The sequence below is a fragment of the Lycorma delicatula genome, chromosome 10 (assembly GCF_047948215.1).
Source record: "Lycorma delicatula isolate Av1 chromosome 10, ASM4794821v1, whole genome shotgun sequence".
Taxonomy (NCBI): domain Eukaryota; kingdom Metazoa; phylum Arthropoda; class Insecta; order Hemiptera; family Fulgoridae; genus Lycorma; species Lycorma delicatula.
Genome location: NC_134464.1, coordinates 8,089,332 through 8,109,443, shown reverse-complemented (window position 1 = coordinate 8,109,443; position 20,112 = coordinate 8,089,332). Strand labels below are relative to the sequence as shown.

The window sequence follows — 20,112 nt, the reverse complement described above, 5'->3', positions numbered from 1 at the left end:
ATTATTTTTTTAAGAAAAGTTTGCACATTGTTAAATATAGATTCATGGATAAATTAGAATTCTTATTTTGTAAAATACTGATCTACATGATTTATGTTTATGAGCACAAAATGATTTGATAATTCTGTTTTATATCTGACAACTCCTAAATTTTTTTAAAGTTTCTCAAGAAATTATACTTCTGGTGAGAGTATTTGTAAAGGAAAATTAACTTTAAATTATTTATTCATCAACTTTTATAATTACAACAGACTAATGTCCTGCCAACGGATGATAATGAATTTTTATGGTATGTAAAGAATGCCTGATTCGGATGTGAAACTCCGAATAAAAGCCAGAGGTGCTACCACTCCACCACAGATATCAGGATTATTTTGATAATAAATTTAGTGTTTTATTGGAATGATTCAAAACCAAAAAATACTGTTTAATGTTTTATTTAGTATTTTGAATTTATTTTGTAGTATGATACCCTATAAAAGAAATCAAAAAGTATTTGGAATGAATATCAAATGGTTTGTTTATAATAGTATTTTTTTTGCCATTTACTTTATTTTTATTGAATGTAATTATCTTGTATTAAAAAAATTTCTTTAAATCTTTTTTCTTGATAATTTATGATTAAGTTTATTTGAAAACATTTCTATAAGAGATCTACAGATCAACTTAAAATATATCTCTGTTATTAGATTTCCTTAATGAAAGGGTACTTGATTAGAATTGCATCGGAGAAAGGGTTAGGTTAGATTTCATTTTAATCTGGTATATCATGATGTCACCATGATTAAAATGGCTTCTAGATGTTTCATTTACCACCCTATTCAAAGGTGGAGTGTTTGAAGTCTCTTATTTCCCTTCTATATCACCTCACACTCATACTTTTCACTTCCTACTTTTATTTCAGTTCTCTCTTTATATAACTCTTTGTTATTATTTCTATCCTTGTCTCCTTTTTCTTTTGAGAAATTTTTCTGTGATAAATTAAAATTTCTTGACAACTTAGTGAAAAAATCTTTAGTTTTTATTTTGTTTTATCTTTTCTGTTAATTACTAAAGCAAAAAACATATTTTTTGCTCATTTTTTTATTTGAAATTATATAATAAAGAATAAATTAAAAAAAGGATGAAAAACTCTTTGAATTGCATTAAAGAAAAAGATGTAAAATAAAATGAAGTCATTATTCATCATACATTTAATAGAGGAGTAGTGTTACATTTGTCCGGGCATGTTAAGAGCTATAACCAGATGATTGGTTTTGCAACCTATTTGCACAAGTCATTCCCAAAAATGACATAGCTGTCTTTGTGATTAACAAGAATGCTGAACCAGGCTTACAAGGGAAAGAGAGGAGTAAAGTGGTTTCCCGAGTTGAATGTACAATTGGACCAAAGTAAGCTAAGCCCACCAAAACGTAGTTTATATTCAGCCCCATAAGTGATAACACACCATCATTCTGTTTACTGCAGGGACTATATGTATAGTAAACAGCTTAATCTCAGAGAAAGCAGCTCTGATGGTGCCTCTTTATTAGAAATACAGTATTAAATTTCAAATAAGCAATCCATGAACATATTTTACAATATCCATTATTTTAAATTGGGTAGTTGTATGAATACTAGTACACACTATAGAAAAATAAATATTTCATAAGGGTATAAATAATTCTGATTTTTTTTGTTGGAAATAGATTTAAAAAATATTTCTACTACACAAATATTGTTATAACAAGATTCATATACGTTGGTAATTTTTATGGGATTTGAGTGTGTGAAGGTAAAAATTAATACTTGCCATCCTACGCAGGGGGTTAAAAGTTTGAAGTCTAATCTAACTGGTTATTTCTATGCTTTTTGTTTCTCAGTACTGTCACTCTGTCATTAGATTTTAATTAACGAAACATCTTGACCTATAACAATCTACAAGTATTTTCTACTATACAAATAAGAGGCACAGTAACTTAGAGGTTCCGATTTGACTAAATTAAATATTAAGAGGCTTCCAGTATATCACATGAATTAATCTCATTGGATTGTTTCTGATGTAATAAACTGAAGTCTGCTAGCCCAAGACAATTGATAATTAATGATTTCGGTAATAAATGGTAATTAGGGATTAGTTGTAATCCTTTTGTAAAAATATGGTAAAAACTACTGTTTGAACTTTAAATCTTTCATTTGAAAAGGCAAACTTTAACTTCTTCACTATCTCAATGAAGTTTGTTAAAAAAATATGGTTTATTTTTCAATATATATCACAACCAAGAAATGCAGCAATATATTTTGATGATAAAAAATTCCAATTTATATTGAGTCCAGAGCCAACTGATGAGAGACTTCATGCCACCGCCAATTATATCTCATTAACCGTTAACTGTATTGTTTAATGTTTACTGGTTTATTTTTTCCTACTATTTTATAACTTTAAGCTTTTAAGATCGATTTCTAAATAAAAACTGACAGTGGTTTTCTTTTTTTCGTTATTTATTTTTTTTAATCTAATAGTTTAGCTTTTTAATTTAATATTTAAAGTAATTTAATAGTAATAACTTAAAGTAATTTAATAGTAATACTATTCTATAGTATAAGGAAAAAGATGCTGAAACTAACTGATGGCGGTCAAGAATGATATGACTGATGACTGTCAAGAAGGTATTTTTCCTGTAAACCCATACATATTAAATTTGTATTACATTTTTAGAAAAATGTTTAAAGACCTTTTAGTGAGTATTATGCACCCAACAAGCATATACCTCCATGATAACTTTGAGAGTTATTTACAAAGTAATATGTACAAAGAATATTCACCAGGCTGTGACTTTGAGAAAAGAGGCTAACACAGCTGCTGCACTGATCATCATTTTGAAATGAAACATTTTATACAAAATTGTGTGTGTATGTGTGTGCATGCGCGCTTGTGTACATACAACATTTTTTTATAGAATGTTTCATTTCATAATGAGTGCAGTAGCTGCGAGGAAGAATAAAAAAAATATATATACTAGTATGTATATGTCATTCAAGGAACCTTGACCAAGGAACCTTAGTTCCTTGGCAAGGAACCTTATAGCAAAATTTAATAAAAATTTGGAAACATGGTTGGCCATTTGCGTCATAAAAGTTCAGATAAAATGCCCAAATATTGAGTACCTTGTGCTTATCTTTATCAGTTATTTAAACTTAACTAATGTACATGAACTTGTTTATTAAAAATGGGTTAGACCATTTATATATTATCACTAATTTTATCAGTTTGGTGCTTGGTGAAATGTTTCAGTTTTACAGAACTATCTTGTAAGGTAGTAAAGATTAACTGACTTGTCCTTACAAAATATAATATTTATTTTGCTTATTATAAATAAGTTTTAGTTATGTTGTATTATTTTCAGTACTACTCAATTAATTGTATGGTATGTTTAAAATACATTTCCTTTAACTTTTAACTTTACTCTTTACTGTTTCTTCAAAAACCATTAGTTGAATAAACATTGTTTATTCAAAATTTAAGTTATTTTTACAGCAGTCTTAAAATAATATTTATGGTTATTTTATAAATCTTTTCAATAGTTATTTTTATCATATGAAATACTTATAATAAATATACTTTATGCTTGTTACTTTTATCCACATGTTAAATGTTAGTTTATTTAATGTTGTCATAAATTTTTAGATGTATGTTTTATATTATAAAGATGTAATTAAATGTGTTTAAACTGCAACTTTAGTAGAGTTCTTCAATAAATATTGTAATAGTCTACTTAAAAAATAACTACATATACATTTATTTATTTTTAAAATTACAGTAATATCTGACATGTAATAATAGAATTCATAAAATTTAATGTACCTAGTTTGTGTGTACATTGTTCTTAAATATCGCCCTTGATCATTGTTCAAAAAAATTTATTATACCAATTATAAGTAGCCACTAATGAGGTTAATGATACTTGTTCCAGTGGTAATTAATATTTTAATGAACCCTGGTTAAAATGTGCAATTAATTTCATATTTTTGCATGCTTTACTTTAACTTATTTTGTTCAACCATGTTCTCAAATCTTGCAATCTTAATTTAATCTTACTTAATTTCCCAACATCATACAATCGTGAAATTTCATGATAGTAATGTAAGTCAGGTGACAATATAATATTCCGTTATTAATTTCATATATTTCTATATATATATTTATATCTTTAGGAAGGGAGCTGAGTTAATAAGATATAGCTATCGATCTGATTGTATTTGACTGTCGATTCAGTATGGGCAGATCAGGTGACGTTGAAGCAGATTTTAATATAACTAGTTTAAATTTACCTACTAAAATTTAATTACACTAATTATCTGATTTAATTATAAATAACTGGTATCACTTATAATAATGAAACTAATTAAGTAGATTATAATATAGAATAAAACTGCACATAAATGTTTTTACTTTATTTTGTTAGTTTAAATACATATACAGTAATATAAAAAATATATATATATGTGTGTTGGTAAAATTAACACTTTACAAAGAGATTTTATAAGTTAAGGGAATTTAATTTGTTCAAATATAATTTTAACCAAGTCAGTTCAGTGGAGGCAATAAAAAATGGAATAATATATTTCCTCGGAGATAATTCTAAAAGAAGTGTCGAAAGACATTGATTCTCAGCAAGCATGTCGATTCTCTGCAACAAACAAAATTCTACAACAGTGATGAAAGAGACAGTTAGAGAAAACGCATAAAAAATACCAAGAAAAAAGCTAATGAAGGTAAAGAAACATCAGAACAGTATGAAGTTCTATTGGCACTTTGATACCAGTGCAAATTGCAATATCTTGCAACAGAGATATCTCAAGACTATGAAGCTTGCTTGGAAAGTCAACGCCAGCGCTGTTTAGAATGTAGATTAGAGACTCCACAAGAACATGAAATTAGTTTAGATCATAGGCAGAGGTTCAGTGACGTCATGAATGGAGTGCTGATCTTACAGCATATGAGAGCACATTTTGTGATAGCATCTTTAAGATTTGTTCAATAACCTAACCAGGTTTCAACATTTTGATTTGCAGAAACAAAACCATCATATCTGTCAAATGAATTAAAAAAAAAAAATGAATTGTTACTTTTTCATCACTGAGATATTCATATATCACATTGAAAAACGACAGCACCACCTGAGGCTAATAGGAACCGTTTTCAACTAGGACCAATACCAAATGCGATTCAAATTTCCTCACAATCAGAACAATTACTGTCACACATAATTCCATTCATCAAGGTCATAAAATTTAATTGTTTATACTGGCAGTATGGATTCAAATATAAGCAATTCTTTTCACCCAGAACATCTTTGAAATTAGCAAGAAAGTATCATGTATGCTACCTGGGTCAACAGTAGATGCAGAGATTGTGATTGTGGTTGTTATGGAATTTCATGAAAACTTAAATATAACGTGGGAGTTTTCAATATCTCGCAGACGGGTGTTCTATGTGTTATGTTGGATGATTAAAAACAATCCACAATTTTGTGATGTTACAATGTCCAACTCAACAACTAAGCATTGGTTTAGAATCGCAGAACCAATAGTAACCATTAATTATGACTAAAGCAGAAAATAAAAAAAAGTATTTTTACAAACAAGCTTTCCTTAAAAAAATATGTATGTAAATAACAAAAACAGAACATTCATACTAAAAAGTAATCTTTTTTTATGAAGATTACGTTTAAAAAAATTTTTTATTTATGTATGATTAAGAAGAAAAGTGTGAGACACGCTCATTTATAAATTGGTTGTATATGAGAGCATGGCACATGCTTTTCTTTTCAGTCAAACATAAATAGAAAATGTTTTACAGATCTTTAATTATTTTTTACAAATGCTTTGTTTTTGTTATTTTTTATATTTTTTGAAGAAAAACATGTTTTTAAAAGTCTTTTTTTAATTTTTTATTTATATTAAATTATAGCGAGAGTATAAAGTTCAATTTTGCCTGATGCCTCAAGAATTATTTAGTTCTTTTATGCAATTTAAAACAAGTTCCTACAGTTAGAGATATCAACTCATCGAATTCACTCGAGAAGACCTGCTTAAATGTTGGTTATGTCTTATATCTACTAGTTTTTCTGCTGAAACTAATGAGGCAATCTTGTTTTCTGTTAAATCTGTTGAGAAATGTGGGATTTAAGGATAAGGAAATTGGGGACAGGAGGGAGAAATGATTAGCTGATAACAGGAGTAAATCTGCTCCTGAGAGATGCAGGTGCAGGTATACCTATCATAGTCCAGTCACAAAGATATCATTGTGTAATCATTCAGTAACAAGTTTTAAATCTAAAATATGTTAAAAGATATATCTATAAAATTATTTTTCCCAGGTTTTGATTTGATTTATTGTCATTCTTTTTATTTTTCTGGATTATTTTTTTAATATTTATCAGATACAAGTAATTAGTACTTCTGAAGAGGATGATAATGCAGTATAATCCATTTCACTTATGTTAGGGGTTTCTCTAAAAAAAAAGTTTCAGTGCAAAGTTGGATTAATAAGAAAATTTCTTCTATAGTTGATGATCTGTATGTATTATCTGTCTCCTTTACAAATTAAAATCAGAAGTGATGAAAAAATAGATAGTTAACTTATGCATAAATAATTAATTAATGCTAAATGTTATGCTAATATTTAAGGTAGTTCAATATAATATGCACAATTTAATAATATTGGGATATACTATGCTAAGTATTTTCAATGAGCTCAAGAACATAATCCACCAATCTTGTTTGTTTAAATCAGTTCCAAACATAAGTGGAATAGATCTTACGTGAGTATAAGTATAATGTTTATTTTGTCAAAAATATTGTTAGTAAAATATCTAAATTATAAACTAAGATATAATTATTTTGTTTTCTTTTTATTGTGTGAAGGCAAAGAATGAGTATTATGTGCATATTTTTATTAAGTAATTTTTTAAATTTTGTTACAGAATGTGGTGGACAATTACTGGAAATTTCGGAAATATTCTACCAATTGACTGGTCTAAATCGTATGCACGAAAATTACACATGCCAGCCCTTAATCTCAACGAAAATAAGGTGAGATTGATAATATAGTTTAATTGAAAAATTTTACAATACTGTATACAGTTTTACTAAAATTATCATCTTTAGATTATAAAAAATCTTTTTCATCTATTCACTTTTTTTTTTATTCATGTTTTTATTGGTTTCCGTATTCTTTTAAATATACTGCCAGCACTAGGACAGTCATGCAATATCTAGGGCCTTCAAGAAATGAAAAATAAATTGTATAAAAATCCTCCTTACTCAGAAGTCTGTGATCAAGTTTCACTACTATTCTGATTTTTTATATTCCCATGAAAATATTGTAATTTAGCTACTGCTTGTTTTTAATATTTTCTAGTAAGAAAATAAAAAATCTATCGGTTAACGTTTTTCTAAAGTATGGTTTTTTCTTTAAATCACTCTCTTATAAGCAATCGTGATCTGATGTAATAATAACTTTAATTTTGAAATTAATACAAAACATTTTTCAATGGGTGCTTGGTAGTACATCCAAAATTAAGAGATGATATGTATATGTATAATACATTGTATAATACAATGTATAATAGGTCATTCTTAAACTACTGCATTACTGCTAAAAGCATACATCAAGTCAGATACATTCACAGAATTCTGTTGATGGAAATTATTTGAGTTGATCAAGTACAATGATTTCTGAAAAATGGATGAAAGAAAATAATATGCAATGCCAAACATAACTTTCTAAAAATCAAAACTGGACAGGATTCTAAAACTGAGCTGTATAAATATTATGACGAGTCATTTTCATTAATTAAAATAGATTACTAGAATGGTTTAGTTATTTTCAAAGTGGTTATATGAGCATAAATGATCATTGAGGTTACAACTGTAGATAATATTAAAAGATTCATATGATGATGGAGTTTAGAAGATTGAAGTGTGTGAGGTTATTAAGACAGTTTGAATCTCAAATGAAGGGCTGGTTCATATTTAATAAAAATATTTACATTGCAAAATCTGTTTAGCAAAGCATGAATGAGTAAACATTTCCAATCATTTGGGACTATCTCAACATGATGACAGAAATTTTTTTACTGCATCATTAATTGAAATTTGGGTATACACTACCAGCCTAAAACCAAAGAACAGTCAAAACTGTGGTTTGCAATCAGGGAACTCCCTCCAAAAAGGGCTAAAACCAGAAAAATGGTGCCAAATTTGAAGAAACAAGGTTCTTTTTCACCAGGAAAAGTGCTAAACTAAATTCTGTGTTTGCAACAGAAAAATTATTCTATGCAATTTTTCTTTATCCCCTTATCCCCTTACTCACCAGATTTAGCTTATTTAAATTATGTGTTTCTAAATGTGAGGAAATGTTTTGCTGGAAAGAGATTTGTATGAAATAATAAAGTTATTATTGAAAGTTGTCTGTTTTAAAGACTTTAATAAATCAAACTATATGGATGGAAAAAAGAAACTTGAACATCTTTATATTAGGTTTATAGTTTTGAGGAGATTACATTGTGAAATTAAAAAAAAGATTTTTCCCAAAAAATTGTTTTTTATTTTTGCACAAAGTTAACAAATATATAATTGAATAATAATATAGTCAATATTTGCTGGTTGTATTAAAGAGCCAACATTTTCAGGAAGAAGGTCACTCACTGGTGTTGATTTCAAAACACAAACAAAATCATTCAGAAATTCCGTTTTTGACTAGTTACTGCAACCTGTTTAAGTGTAGTTTTATTCTTAAGGTTTTAACGGTGAAGCGCTAGTAATAAATATATCTGTTCTCTATTGTATATGTCTTTTTTCTTATCGTTCTGAACCGTTTATACCACCCATTTGTTTTCGATGTTTTGTTCATTCCGTAAATTGCGTTCGTGTTAGTTTTACTATTTCTTTGTGTTATTTTTCTTTTATCGTTTTCATTATTTCACTATTATTTTCCGTCATATTTTTATTTCCTACTGCGTATGTCTGTGGATGTGACCGTACGTAAAAAGTTGTTTACTGTAACCTAAGGTAAGTAATTTTTTTATGCGGGAAACGATCTTCGTATTATTATAATGTGAATTACAAGTGTTTTACTATGTTATTGATATGATAATTAGATATTTTAAGTTTTACTTTTAGTATAACATGGCCTGTTCGTGACGTGTGAATGATTCTGATGTAACTGAACTTTTAAATGATTTAGCTGATAGCGATTCCGATTTACATGATAAGAAAAGGGCACTTGTGCACTTAAGGTGATACCGCAGTGGGTTACGTTTGGTTAGTATGTCTATAATTATAAGCAACAAACTTTTGGGTTATTGTTTAAGTAATCAAGTTTTTTATTACTATTTCGACTAATTGTTAATTAGCGAAGCGAGCGTAGGTTAAGTTTGGTTAATTTATAATTATAAGCAACAGACTTTTGGGTAAAGTTAACATCACCCGATATATTACCCATTTATTTTTATTTTAAAAATATAATTTAACCAAACTTAGCCTACGCTCACTTTGCTTGCTAACCTTGACTAATTAACATAGTAATGTTTTAAGTATTTAAACATAAAACTGGAGTATAGGTTATTAATTTTTAACATCTGAACAAATTTTAAATCTGCTCAGATAATAAGAGGTCTAGAATCGATCATTTTTAGAGAAACATTTTTTTTCAAACTGCGGTACTATTTAAGTGCACAAATGTCAAGAAAAGTACTTAAATTAGTTTTTGTCAAATTTAATTGCATGAATTAAGATTATGAAGATAAAATGGGCAAAATGACAAAGGTTTAGTGAAAACAAGGTCATAATAATATGATTTTTTTTACTAAAATAAAGAAGTGTTAAACAGTTAAATTTAAATATTTTCATTGGTACATTCAGACTTACAATTTGTTTGTTTTTTTTTTTTGTCTTCAGTCATTTGACTGGTTTGATGCAGCTCTCCAAGATTCCCTATCTAGTGCTAGTCGTTTCATTTCAGTATACCCTCTACATCCTACATCCCTAACAATTTGTTTTACATACTCCAAGCGTGGCCGGCCTACACAATTTTTCCCTTCTACCTGTCCTTCCAATATTAAAGCGACCATTCCAGGATGCCTTAGTATGTGGCCTATAAGTCTGTCTCTTCTTTTAACTATATTTTTCCAAATGCTTCTTTCTTCATCTATTTGCCGCAATACCTCTTCATTTGTCACTTTATCCACCCATCTGATTTTTAACATTCTCCTATAGCACCACATTTCAAAAGCTTCTAATCTTTTCTTCTCAGATACTCCGATTGTCCAAGTTTCACTTCCATATAAAGCGACACTCCAAACATACACTTTCAAAAATCTTTTCCTGAGATTTAAATTAATTTTTGATGTAAACAAATTATATTTCTTACTGAAGGCTCGTTTAGCTTGTGCTATTCGGCATTTTATATCGCTCCTGCTTCGTCCATCTTTAGTAATTTTACTTCCCAAATAACTAAATTCTTCTACCTCCATAATCTTTTCTCCTCCTATTTTCACATTCAGTGGTCCATCTTTGTTATTTCTACTACATTTCATTACTTTTGTTTTGTTCTTGTTTATTTTCATGCAATAGTTCTTACGTAGGACTTCATCTATGCCGTTCATTGTTTCTTCTAAATCCTTTTTACTCTCGGCTAGAATTACTATATCATCAGCAAATCGTAGCATCTTTATCTTTTCACCTTGTACTGTTACTCCGAATCTAAATTGTTCTTTAACATCATTAACTGCTAGTTCCATGTAAAGATTAAAAAGTAACGGAGATAGGGAACATCCTTGTCGGACTCCCTTTCTTATTAGGGCTTCTTTCTTATGTTCTTCAATTGTTATTGTTGCTGTTTGGTTCCTGTACATGTTAGCAATTGTTCTTCTATCTCTGTATTTGAACCCTAATTTTTTTTAAATGCTGAACATTTTATTCCAATCTATGTTATCGAAAGCCTTTTCTAGGTCTATAAACGCCAAGTATGTTGGTTTGTTTTTCTTTAATCTTTCTTCTACTATTAATCTGAGGCCTAAAATTGCTTCCCTTGTCCCTATACTTTTCCTGAAACCAAATTGGTCTTCTCCTAACACTTCTTCCACTCTCCTCTCAATTCTTCTGTATAAAATTCTAGTTAAGATTTTTGATGCATGACTAGTTAAACTAATTGTTCTATATTCTTCACATTTTTCTGCCCCTGCTTTCTTTGGTATCATAACTATAACACTTTTTTTGAAGTCTGACGGAAATTCCCCTTTTTCATAAATATTACACACCAGTTTGTATAATCTATCAATCGCTTCCTCACCTGCACTGCGCAGTAATTCTACAGGTATTCCGTCTATTCCAGGAGCCTTTCTGCCATTTAAATCTTTTAATGCTCTCTTAAATTCAGATCTCAGTATTGTTTCTCCCATTTCATCCTCCTCAACTTCCTCTTCTTCCTCTATAACACCATTTTCTAATTCATTTCCTCCGTATAACTCTTCAATATATTCCACCCATCTATCGACTTTACCTTTCGTATTATATATTGGTGTACCATCTTTGTTTAACACATTATTAGATTTTAATTTATGTACCCCAAAATTTTCCTTAACTTTCCTGTATGCTCCGTCTATTTTACCAATGTTCATTTCTCTTTCCACTTCTGAACACTTTTCTTTAATCCACTCTTCTTTCGCCAGTTTGCACTTCCTATTTATAGCATTTCTTAATTGCCGATAGTTCCTTTTACTTTCTTCATCATTAGCATTCTTATATTTTCTACGTTCATCCATCAGCTGCAATATATCGTCTGAAACCCAAGGTTTTCTACCAGTTCTCTTTATTCCGCCTAAGTTTGCTTCTGCTGATTTAAGAATTTCCTTTTTAACATTCTCCCATTCTTCTTCTACATTTTCTACCTTATCTTTTTTACTCAGACCTCTTGCGATGTCCTCCTCGAAAATCTTCTTTACCTCCTCTTCCTCAAGCTTCTCTAAATTCCACCGATTCATCTGACAACTTTTCTTCAGGTTTTTAAACCCCAATCTACATTTCATTATCACCAAATTATGGTCGCTATCAATGTCTGCTCCAGGGTAAGTTTTGCAGTCAACGAGTTGATTTCTAAATCTTTGCTTAACCATGATATAATCTATCTGATACCTTGCAGTATCGCCTGGCTTTTTCCAAGTGTATATTCTTCTATTATGATTTTTAAATTGGGTGTTGGCAATTACTAAATTATAGTTCGTGCAAAACTCTATAAGTCGGTCCCCTCTTTCATTCCTTTTGCCCAGCCCGTATTCACCCACTATATTTCCTTCCTTGCCTTTTCCAATGCTTGCATTCCAATCTCCAACTATTATTAAATTTTCATCTCCTTTTACGTGTTTAATTGCTTCATCAATCTCTTCGTATACACACTCTACCTCATCATCATCATGGGCGCTTGTAGGCATATAAACGTTAACAATCGTTGTCGGTTTAGGTTTTGATTTTATCCTTATTACAATGATTCTATCGCTATGCGTTTTGAAATACTCCACTCTCCTCCCTATCTTCTTGTTCATCACGAAACCTACTCCTGCCTGCCCATTATTTGACGCTGAGTTAATTACTCTAAAATCACCTGACCAAAAGTCGCCTTCCTCTTCCCACCGAACCTCACTAATTCCTACTATATCCACATTCACCCTATCCATTTCCCTTTTTAAATTTTCTAAATTTGTTTGTATTAGAACAAATGAATAAAATACGTACCTACTCATTCATTTTTAGGATTGATGAGTGTTCAAATAAAATATTATGTAGCAAATTATATCAGGTCAAGGAATAACTTTATATTTTTATACTTTTTAATTAACATTTTAGTACTTTTTTCTATGATTGATAAATCAATCTTATTTATTATACGAAGTATATTCAAAAATAGCAAGATTTTTTATAATTCTGCACACTATTTTTTCCAAGTGAGTTAATCATTTTCCCACACTATAGTTGCACTATCTATAATAGATATAATATATAATATAGATAACGTTAACATCTGGTGTAAGACATACTACGGATATTGTGAATAAGATTATAAAGGGGAAGGGAATTGTAAGAAGGTTGCTTGGAACAACTATACCTCAATGAAAGATAAACAATATTTTTAAAACTGTAGTTGAAAGCAGTGTGGTGTATGGATCTGAGCTCTCGACTACATGAAATGATGAAACATAGACTGACAGCTGTAGAGATGATGTACTGGAGTTGATATTGCCAAGTTACACTGATGGATAGAGTCAGAAGTGATAGAGTAAGAGAAATTATGAAGGTCACATGATCTTTGATAGATAATATATCATATGCACGGGATGGGTCCAGACAGATTGTTTTGTCATTTGAGAATGGCAGCCATCAAATAGAAGAAAGAGAGGAAGGTCACAGAGGAAGTGGGGTCATGATGTGGTGAAGAGTATAGAGATGTGTGGTTTGTTTGGATGAAGCAATGCAGGATAGGAAGGCTTGGAGAGTAGGATGTAGGAAATGGCCATAATGGCCGTAAAAAAAAACTAAATAATAAAAATAACTTTCTTTTTGAAAGTTTTCTTTAGTTACTTCAGCATACTTTACAAATCCTAATTTTAAATTAAATTTAACTGATGATAAATATTTTTGTAACAGAACTGGATAAAAACTACTGTATTTTACGGTTGAAAATGAAATAATTAAGGTACATTAATATCAACTGGAAACCAGCAGTCGCGAACTGTTTCGATTGTTGTTTCGAATATTGAGAAAAAATATTATCATGATGATGAAATAGTATTTTTATTATTCTGTGAAAGAAAAAAACTAGATCTATGTAAAACATATATTAAAAAGTTTGACATCAGATTTAACCTATTCTACTGTATATCTCAGAAGTATCATAGTCTGACATTCAGGTGTAACATAAATTAGGTCTAGTTAAAGAAAAGCTCTACAGCAATATTAAAGTCATTATCAATTAATGATTTACTGATGACTTTTCTTTTATATTTTTCATGAATGAAATCGCCCAAAATTTAAATGCAGTATGTTTGATTACAGTAAATACTCTAATTTATTATTCTTTAATTAACCTTATGTAGTTAGTACTCAGCCACGTGTGTGTGTGTGTGTGTGTATGTGTGCACGCGCGCTTTGATGTAAACCAGTTAAGAGTAATGGAGGATATACTAGCTGCTAAATATTTTAAAATTATACAGGTATTAATTTTTATAATTAGAATTACGGTTTATTAAATGACTGTGTTAGAATTAATTTATACACCATGCATCTCAAAAGTAGTTTGACAAAAATCATAAAGTTTGACATTATAGTTGATGTAACAGGAACTTTTTTCTATTAGAATTTTTTAGAAAATTCATATGAGGGAGTGTGAAGGTATTGATTTTAAGGGTTGTTTATACTCGAGGGATTGTAAGAAATATTGAGAACTATTATACATCCTCTTTTTGTATTTGATTTGAAATTATTTTACTTTTATTATAAATGTTAATAAATGAGATGTTATCAGGATTAGAAAAAAGTAAAAAAAACCAATACCTAAAAGAATAAAAATAAATAAAAACTTTTATTAACTATAAACTACTTCATAATTAAATTCTAAATTTAAAGCACTTAAATCTGGCAAATTTCAGGATTAGATTAGTTTCCGATATTATTACAGTGATAAGAATTATAAAAAAAATAAAATTTTCAAATAAACCAAAAAGTTTCATTTATTTACTTATATTGTACCTTATTAGAGGATTAAATTTTTATAACTTTCTAGTAGGTTATTAAAGTAAGAAAATCAACTTAGAGCTTTATGATCTTTCTTTAAATGAAATCTTAATTATAAATAGTTTTGAACTTTTTAGGGAAGGTTACATTTTTTAATCTTGATAATTGGTGGAGAAAATTTATCAAGTCATTACCAGTTTTTTATATTTTTTTTCAAAATAAAAAATTGCAAAAATATTTGCTTATAAATTTTTTAAATTTTTTTGTAGGATAAGGTTATCATAGATGACGGTGAATTAAGCTCAGAAGATGAAGCCGTGGCTAGTGATCTGGATATGCATTCGCTTATTTTATCTGGTTTGAGTCAAGATTCAGAACCAGTTAAAACAGCTGATGAAGTTATTCGTGAAATTGATGATATGATGGAGGTTTGTTAATTTTTTTTTTATGAGATAATTAATATTAATTATATTATTATACACTTTAATAATGGCAGTGAATTAAACAGTTCAATTCAGTATATAACGTTTTCTTCCAACTAATTTTTTTTTTTAACTACATCGTTCAACATTATATATGGGAAGTAGTCTCTATGTAGCTAAAGAAGAAACTGTTTAATATGTCTGAAATTTAGTAAATAGGATATATAGAAATTTAATTAAGATATTTAATTTACTTTCAAATTATTAGTAGGCATATTTGTTTTATAGTATAGGTTAATGAAACTGAGAGCAGTAATTTAGTGGTAGAAGCCACTCAAGTAACTACATCAGCACTATTTTAGCAATTTTAGTTCCTTCTCTTGTGTAAGCAAGGAAACATACCTACTTTTGCTTATATAATATTTCTTTGTATGTTTAGTTATAGTTTTTATTTCATTATTGATTAGCTTGTTATAGATTTAGCAACTTCTGGATCTGTAGAAGTATCAGCTGAAAATTTTTTATTCTGATCGGTTCATAATATTGTAGATCGCATCAGGAATAGATAAATATGCTACTCCACAGATAAAAAAAGAAACTGCCAGGCATTCCTTGTTCTGGTTGGACCGAGGAAAACCATGGTAAAACCTTGATCAGAGCAGCATCACAAAATAAATACACAATTAATTATAAAAAGAATAAGTATGATTAAAGTCCGCATTAATTATTTAAAATGTAAACACATGAAATAATGTTAAAGTGAATACATTAAAGTACTGTAAATAATTCACAATTCAAGATTTTAATGAAAATTACTCGACCGTATATTCACTTATTTATGTAGACTTTGAAGAAAGATGAAGAAAATTTTGAAGATATTTTAAAATTTTTAATTAGTAATCTTTAAAAATTCACTGATGGAATAATATTTTTTGTGTAAAAGAAAATCGTTTGATTTATTTTAAATAAATTAATTGGAAGATTTTTAAACGGTTTGTAATTTATTAAAAATAGCAACAGAATCAAAATGTTCTTTCTTATTAGCTGCAGCATTGTATTAATTTATACAAAAGTTGTTCTATTGTTTGGTTTAATAGAGCTAGATATCCATCTCTTTTTTTTTAACAAAGATTGCACATTAGATAAGCGGTGTATATTTGCAGAATTTGAAAGTTTCAGTACTCATTTACGTATACAATTATACAATTTTTCTGTTAATTGTATGTTGGGATTAAATTAAACAACAGTATGCATTATTGTTATAATAGTAAATTGCAATGTTTAAAAAGTTTGATGCAGTTTAATTCTGATAAAATTGAGCTTTATGTTTGATATTATTCTAATATGTCAATACTTTTACATTATCCTTGGAGTGTTTCTAAAACTTATCTAGAATATTAATATAGCTAAATGTTAGTGAAACATATCAGGAATATTCTGAGTTTGTGAAACAAATCAGGCATACTTCTGGAAAATTCTACATATAACGAAACAATTTATGTTATTTACATATACATTAAGTATTTGATGATAACAGACTTTGTCGATTTTGCTTTCCTTGTTTTATATACACATTTAAATAGCTGTAGTGGTAGGTCCCAAATATTAAGTTGAATAACTCAACGAACTGTATATATAAACTGATTTATTATAAAAAAACACTGAACACCTGAATTATTTATATACTGACTTGGATTGATTATAAACTACATGAATTGAATATAAACTGTTACTTAATGCACTAAAAATGACTATGTTCATAGAAAAAGTATACTGAATGAATAGCGAACTGTAATACTGAATGCGCAGCCGTCGGCAACCGGAGCACGACTCGACTGAGTAGTATGCCCTGCTCCCAACAGAACAAGGCAAACACATGTATCGTATATGAGCGGGAATACAAAACGCGTTGAAAACGCAACAGACCGCCCACCTTGAAAACATCAGTTTTCAACATTAACAAAAATAAGTACAAAAAATCAGAATACAATGAATAAACCTAAACAATGAAATTAATACATCTTAAACAACTAAGTTAATGAATAGCTCTAAATGGAATGAATACTAAATTTAAAGTCATTTAAGATTTCAATCAATTTTATGATTGTCCCTGTTATTTTCCGTGTTGATTGGCAAAACACACAGTTTTACAACACTTCTTTTCAAAATCTGATTTTCAGTTTTCACAGTAACTACTCGCACTTTCCCGTCCTTCCCAGGAAAAACTTCCATAATACGACCTAATTTCCAGGGCATTGGAGGAGTATTGTCCTCTTTAATTACTACAAACATACCTGGTTTTACATTCTGTGAGGTCTTCCTCCACTTTACCCTTGCTTGAAGTTCAGACATGAATTCTTGTTGCCATCTCTGCCAAAAGTGTTGAGTTAATTGGGAGATGCGTTGCCATCTATCAAGTCTGTGGATGTTGAGTTGAGATACATCTTTTTCTGGAACTGCTTGTAGTGGTTCGCCTATTAGAAAATGACCTGGAGTCAAGGGATTCGGAAGGATCAGAGGATAAAGGAGTCAGCGGTCGGGAATTCAAACAACCTTCTATCTTGCATAAAACTGTACTTAATTCCTCGTAGGTTAAGTTTGTCTTACCTATGACCCTAACCAGATGATGTTTGACGGATTTTACGCCTGCTTCCCACAATCTGCCAAAGTGAGGTGATCGAGGCAGAATGAAGTTCCACTGAATATTATTTTTGCTGGCGGATTGTGTAACAGTATCTTGATGGTCTTTTGATGACAGTAAGACACATATGTCTCGTAATTTATTTCTAGCTCCGATAAAGTTCCTTGCATTATCTGAAAAATTCTGAATGCAGTTGTCTCTTCGTGATGTAAATCTTGATAATGCTGCCAGGAATGATTCTGTAGTTAGCTCCTGCACCAGCTCCAGGTGAATAGCTCATGTGCTCATGCAGACAAAAACTGAAATGTAACCTGTACCAGTTTTTGTTCCTCGACGATGACTTTGAAGGAATTCCACAGGTCCACAGTAATCAATGCCAACATGCAGAAACGGTCGAAGCTGTTGAACTCGACTGGTGGGGAGTTGCCCCATAATCTGTTCAGTTGCGCTTGGTTTGTTTCTGAAGAACTTAATGCAATCGTGTATTATCTTTCTGGCAAGCCTTCGTCCATTAAGAGGCCAAAATTTTTGTCGTATTGATGCCAACACAGCTTGAGGGCATGTAACAATCTTTCATGTTCTTGTTTCAAGATCAATCTTGTGATAGGATTGTTTGATGGTAGTAACAGATGATGCTTCTGGTCGTAACAAAGCATCGATTTTTGTAATCTTCCGCCCACCCTGAGAAGTTGATCTTTATCTAAAAAAGGACTAAATTGTATTAACTTACTATTTGAATTAAGTTCCTTTGTTTTCTGAAGACGATCGATTTCATCACCAAAATTTTCAGTCTGAATTATGTGCACAATTTTGTATAATGAATTATGCAATTCCTTAACTGTTAAACATCCAGAAAGACGATATTGATGGTCCTTTAGTCTACAATTGTTGACAAACCTTAGCATGCAAGCAACGACACGTTGTAATTTATAAAATGATAAATACTTATAAATAAAATTGTTATTATCAATTGAAACAAAGACACGTAGTTGTGATTTATATTCTGGAAGTAACTGAAGATCCTGTAGGCTATTCCAAGTGCAATCTTTTGATAGCCAATGCGGTCCCTTCCACCACAACGATGAATTCATCAGTTGGTCAGCGTTAATACCTCTTGAAGCGAGATCAGTTGGGTTTTCACTGCTTGAAACATGTCTCCAGTCCCTGATGTCTGTTAAGTTTTGAATTCTCGAAATTCTATTGGCAATGAAAACATTCCAATTTGTGGAGATAGATGATATCCATGACAGAACTCTCGTTGAATCGGTCCAGAAATACTTTTTGGTCACATTAATCTTCAAAGATGATAATGTTTTTTGAGCCAATTCTGGTGCTAACGTAGCACCGCATAACTCTAATCTTGGCAGCGTTATCGTCTTGATTGGAGCGACTCTTGTTTTGGAACAGATCAACCGGCTTTCAATGTGACCGTTTGCATATTCACTTATTATATACACACAGGCTCCATAACCTGCTTGAGACACGCCAGAAAATGTATGTAGTTGCAGTGAAATGATTTGGGAGTCCGAGATGATACATCTACGAATTCGTAGTTGATTAAGGTCTGCTAATGAATGTTTGAATTGTATCCACTTGGTGTGAATATGGATAGGTACGCTGTCATCCCAGGATAACTTTAATTTCCATAAATCTTGTATAATTACCTTTGCCTTTAAAATAATAGGACTGACTAAGCCTAGAGGATCAAAAAGTGTGGAAACCTCCGAGAGAATGGTTCTTTTTGTGACGCGATTCTTATCCTTAATATCTGTATTTATTGTAAACTGAAATGTATCATTTTGCGAGTTCCAGTGAATTCCAAGTGTTTTGACTGTATGGTCGTTTGTTATGTTGTAGTTGTGCCCTGAATCGCAATTTTCTGGTTGCAGGTTTTCAATCCATTGATGGTTGTTTGCGCTCCATTTTCTTAAATTAAATCCCCCTTGTTTACAACACTTTATTAATTGTGTCTGCAGTTCTAAAGCTTCTGATATAGAATTTGTCTCAGTTAGCACATCATCCACATAAAAATCTGTGAGAATAACTTCTGCTGCTTTAGGAAATGTATTAACACTGTGAAGTGCTAGTTGCTTTAAGGTCCTGGTGGCTAAAAATGGCGCTGAAGCTGTCCCATATGTAACAGTCAATAATCTGTACGTTTTGATCGGTTGAGATGAATCTTCTCACCAGAAAATGAGCGATACTGTGTCTGTTGTGGTTCTACTAGAATTTGTCAATACATCTTCTCTATATCGGCGATCATTACATAGATGTGGG

General features: G+C 30.2%; 1 protein-coding gene across 1 annotated transcript in view; it reads left to right on the top strand.

Moving 5' to 3' along the window:
* Unc-76 (fasciculation and elongation protein Unc-76) overlaps nucleotides 1-20,112 on the top strand; it is a 355,226-nt gene that overhangs the window by 294,880 nt on the left and 40,234 nt on the right. Inside the window, exons 2-3 of the mRNA XM_075377539.1 lie at nucleotides 6,969-7,077; nucleotides 15,042-15,200. Coding sequence (XP_075233654.1) covers nucleotides 6,969-7,077; nucleotides 15,042-15,200 — 268 coding nt within the window. The remainder of the gene's footprint in view (nucleotides 1-6,968; nucleotides 7,078-15,041; nucleotides 15,201-20,112) is intronic.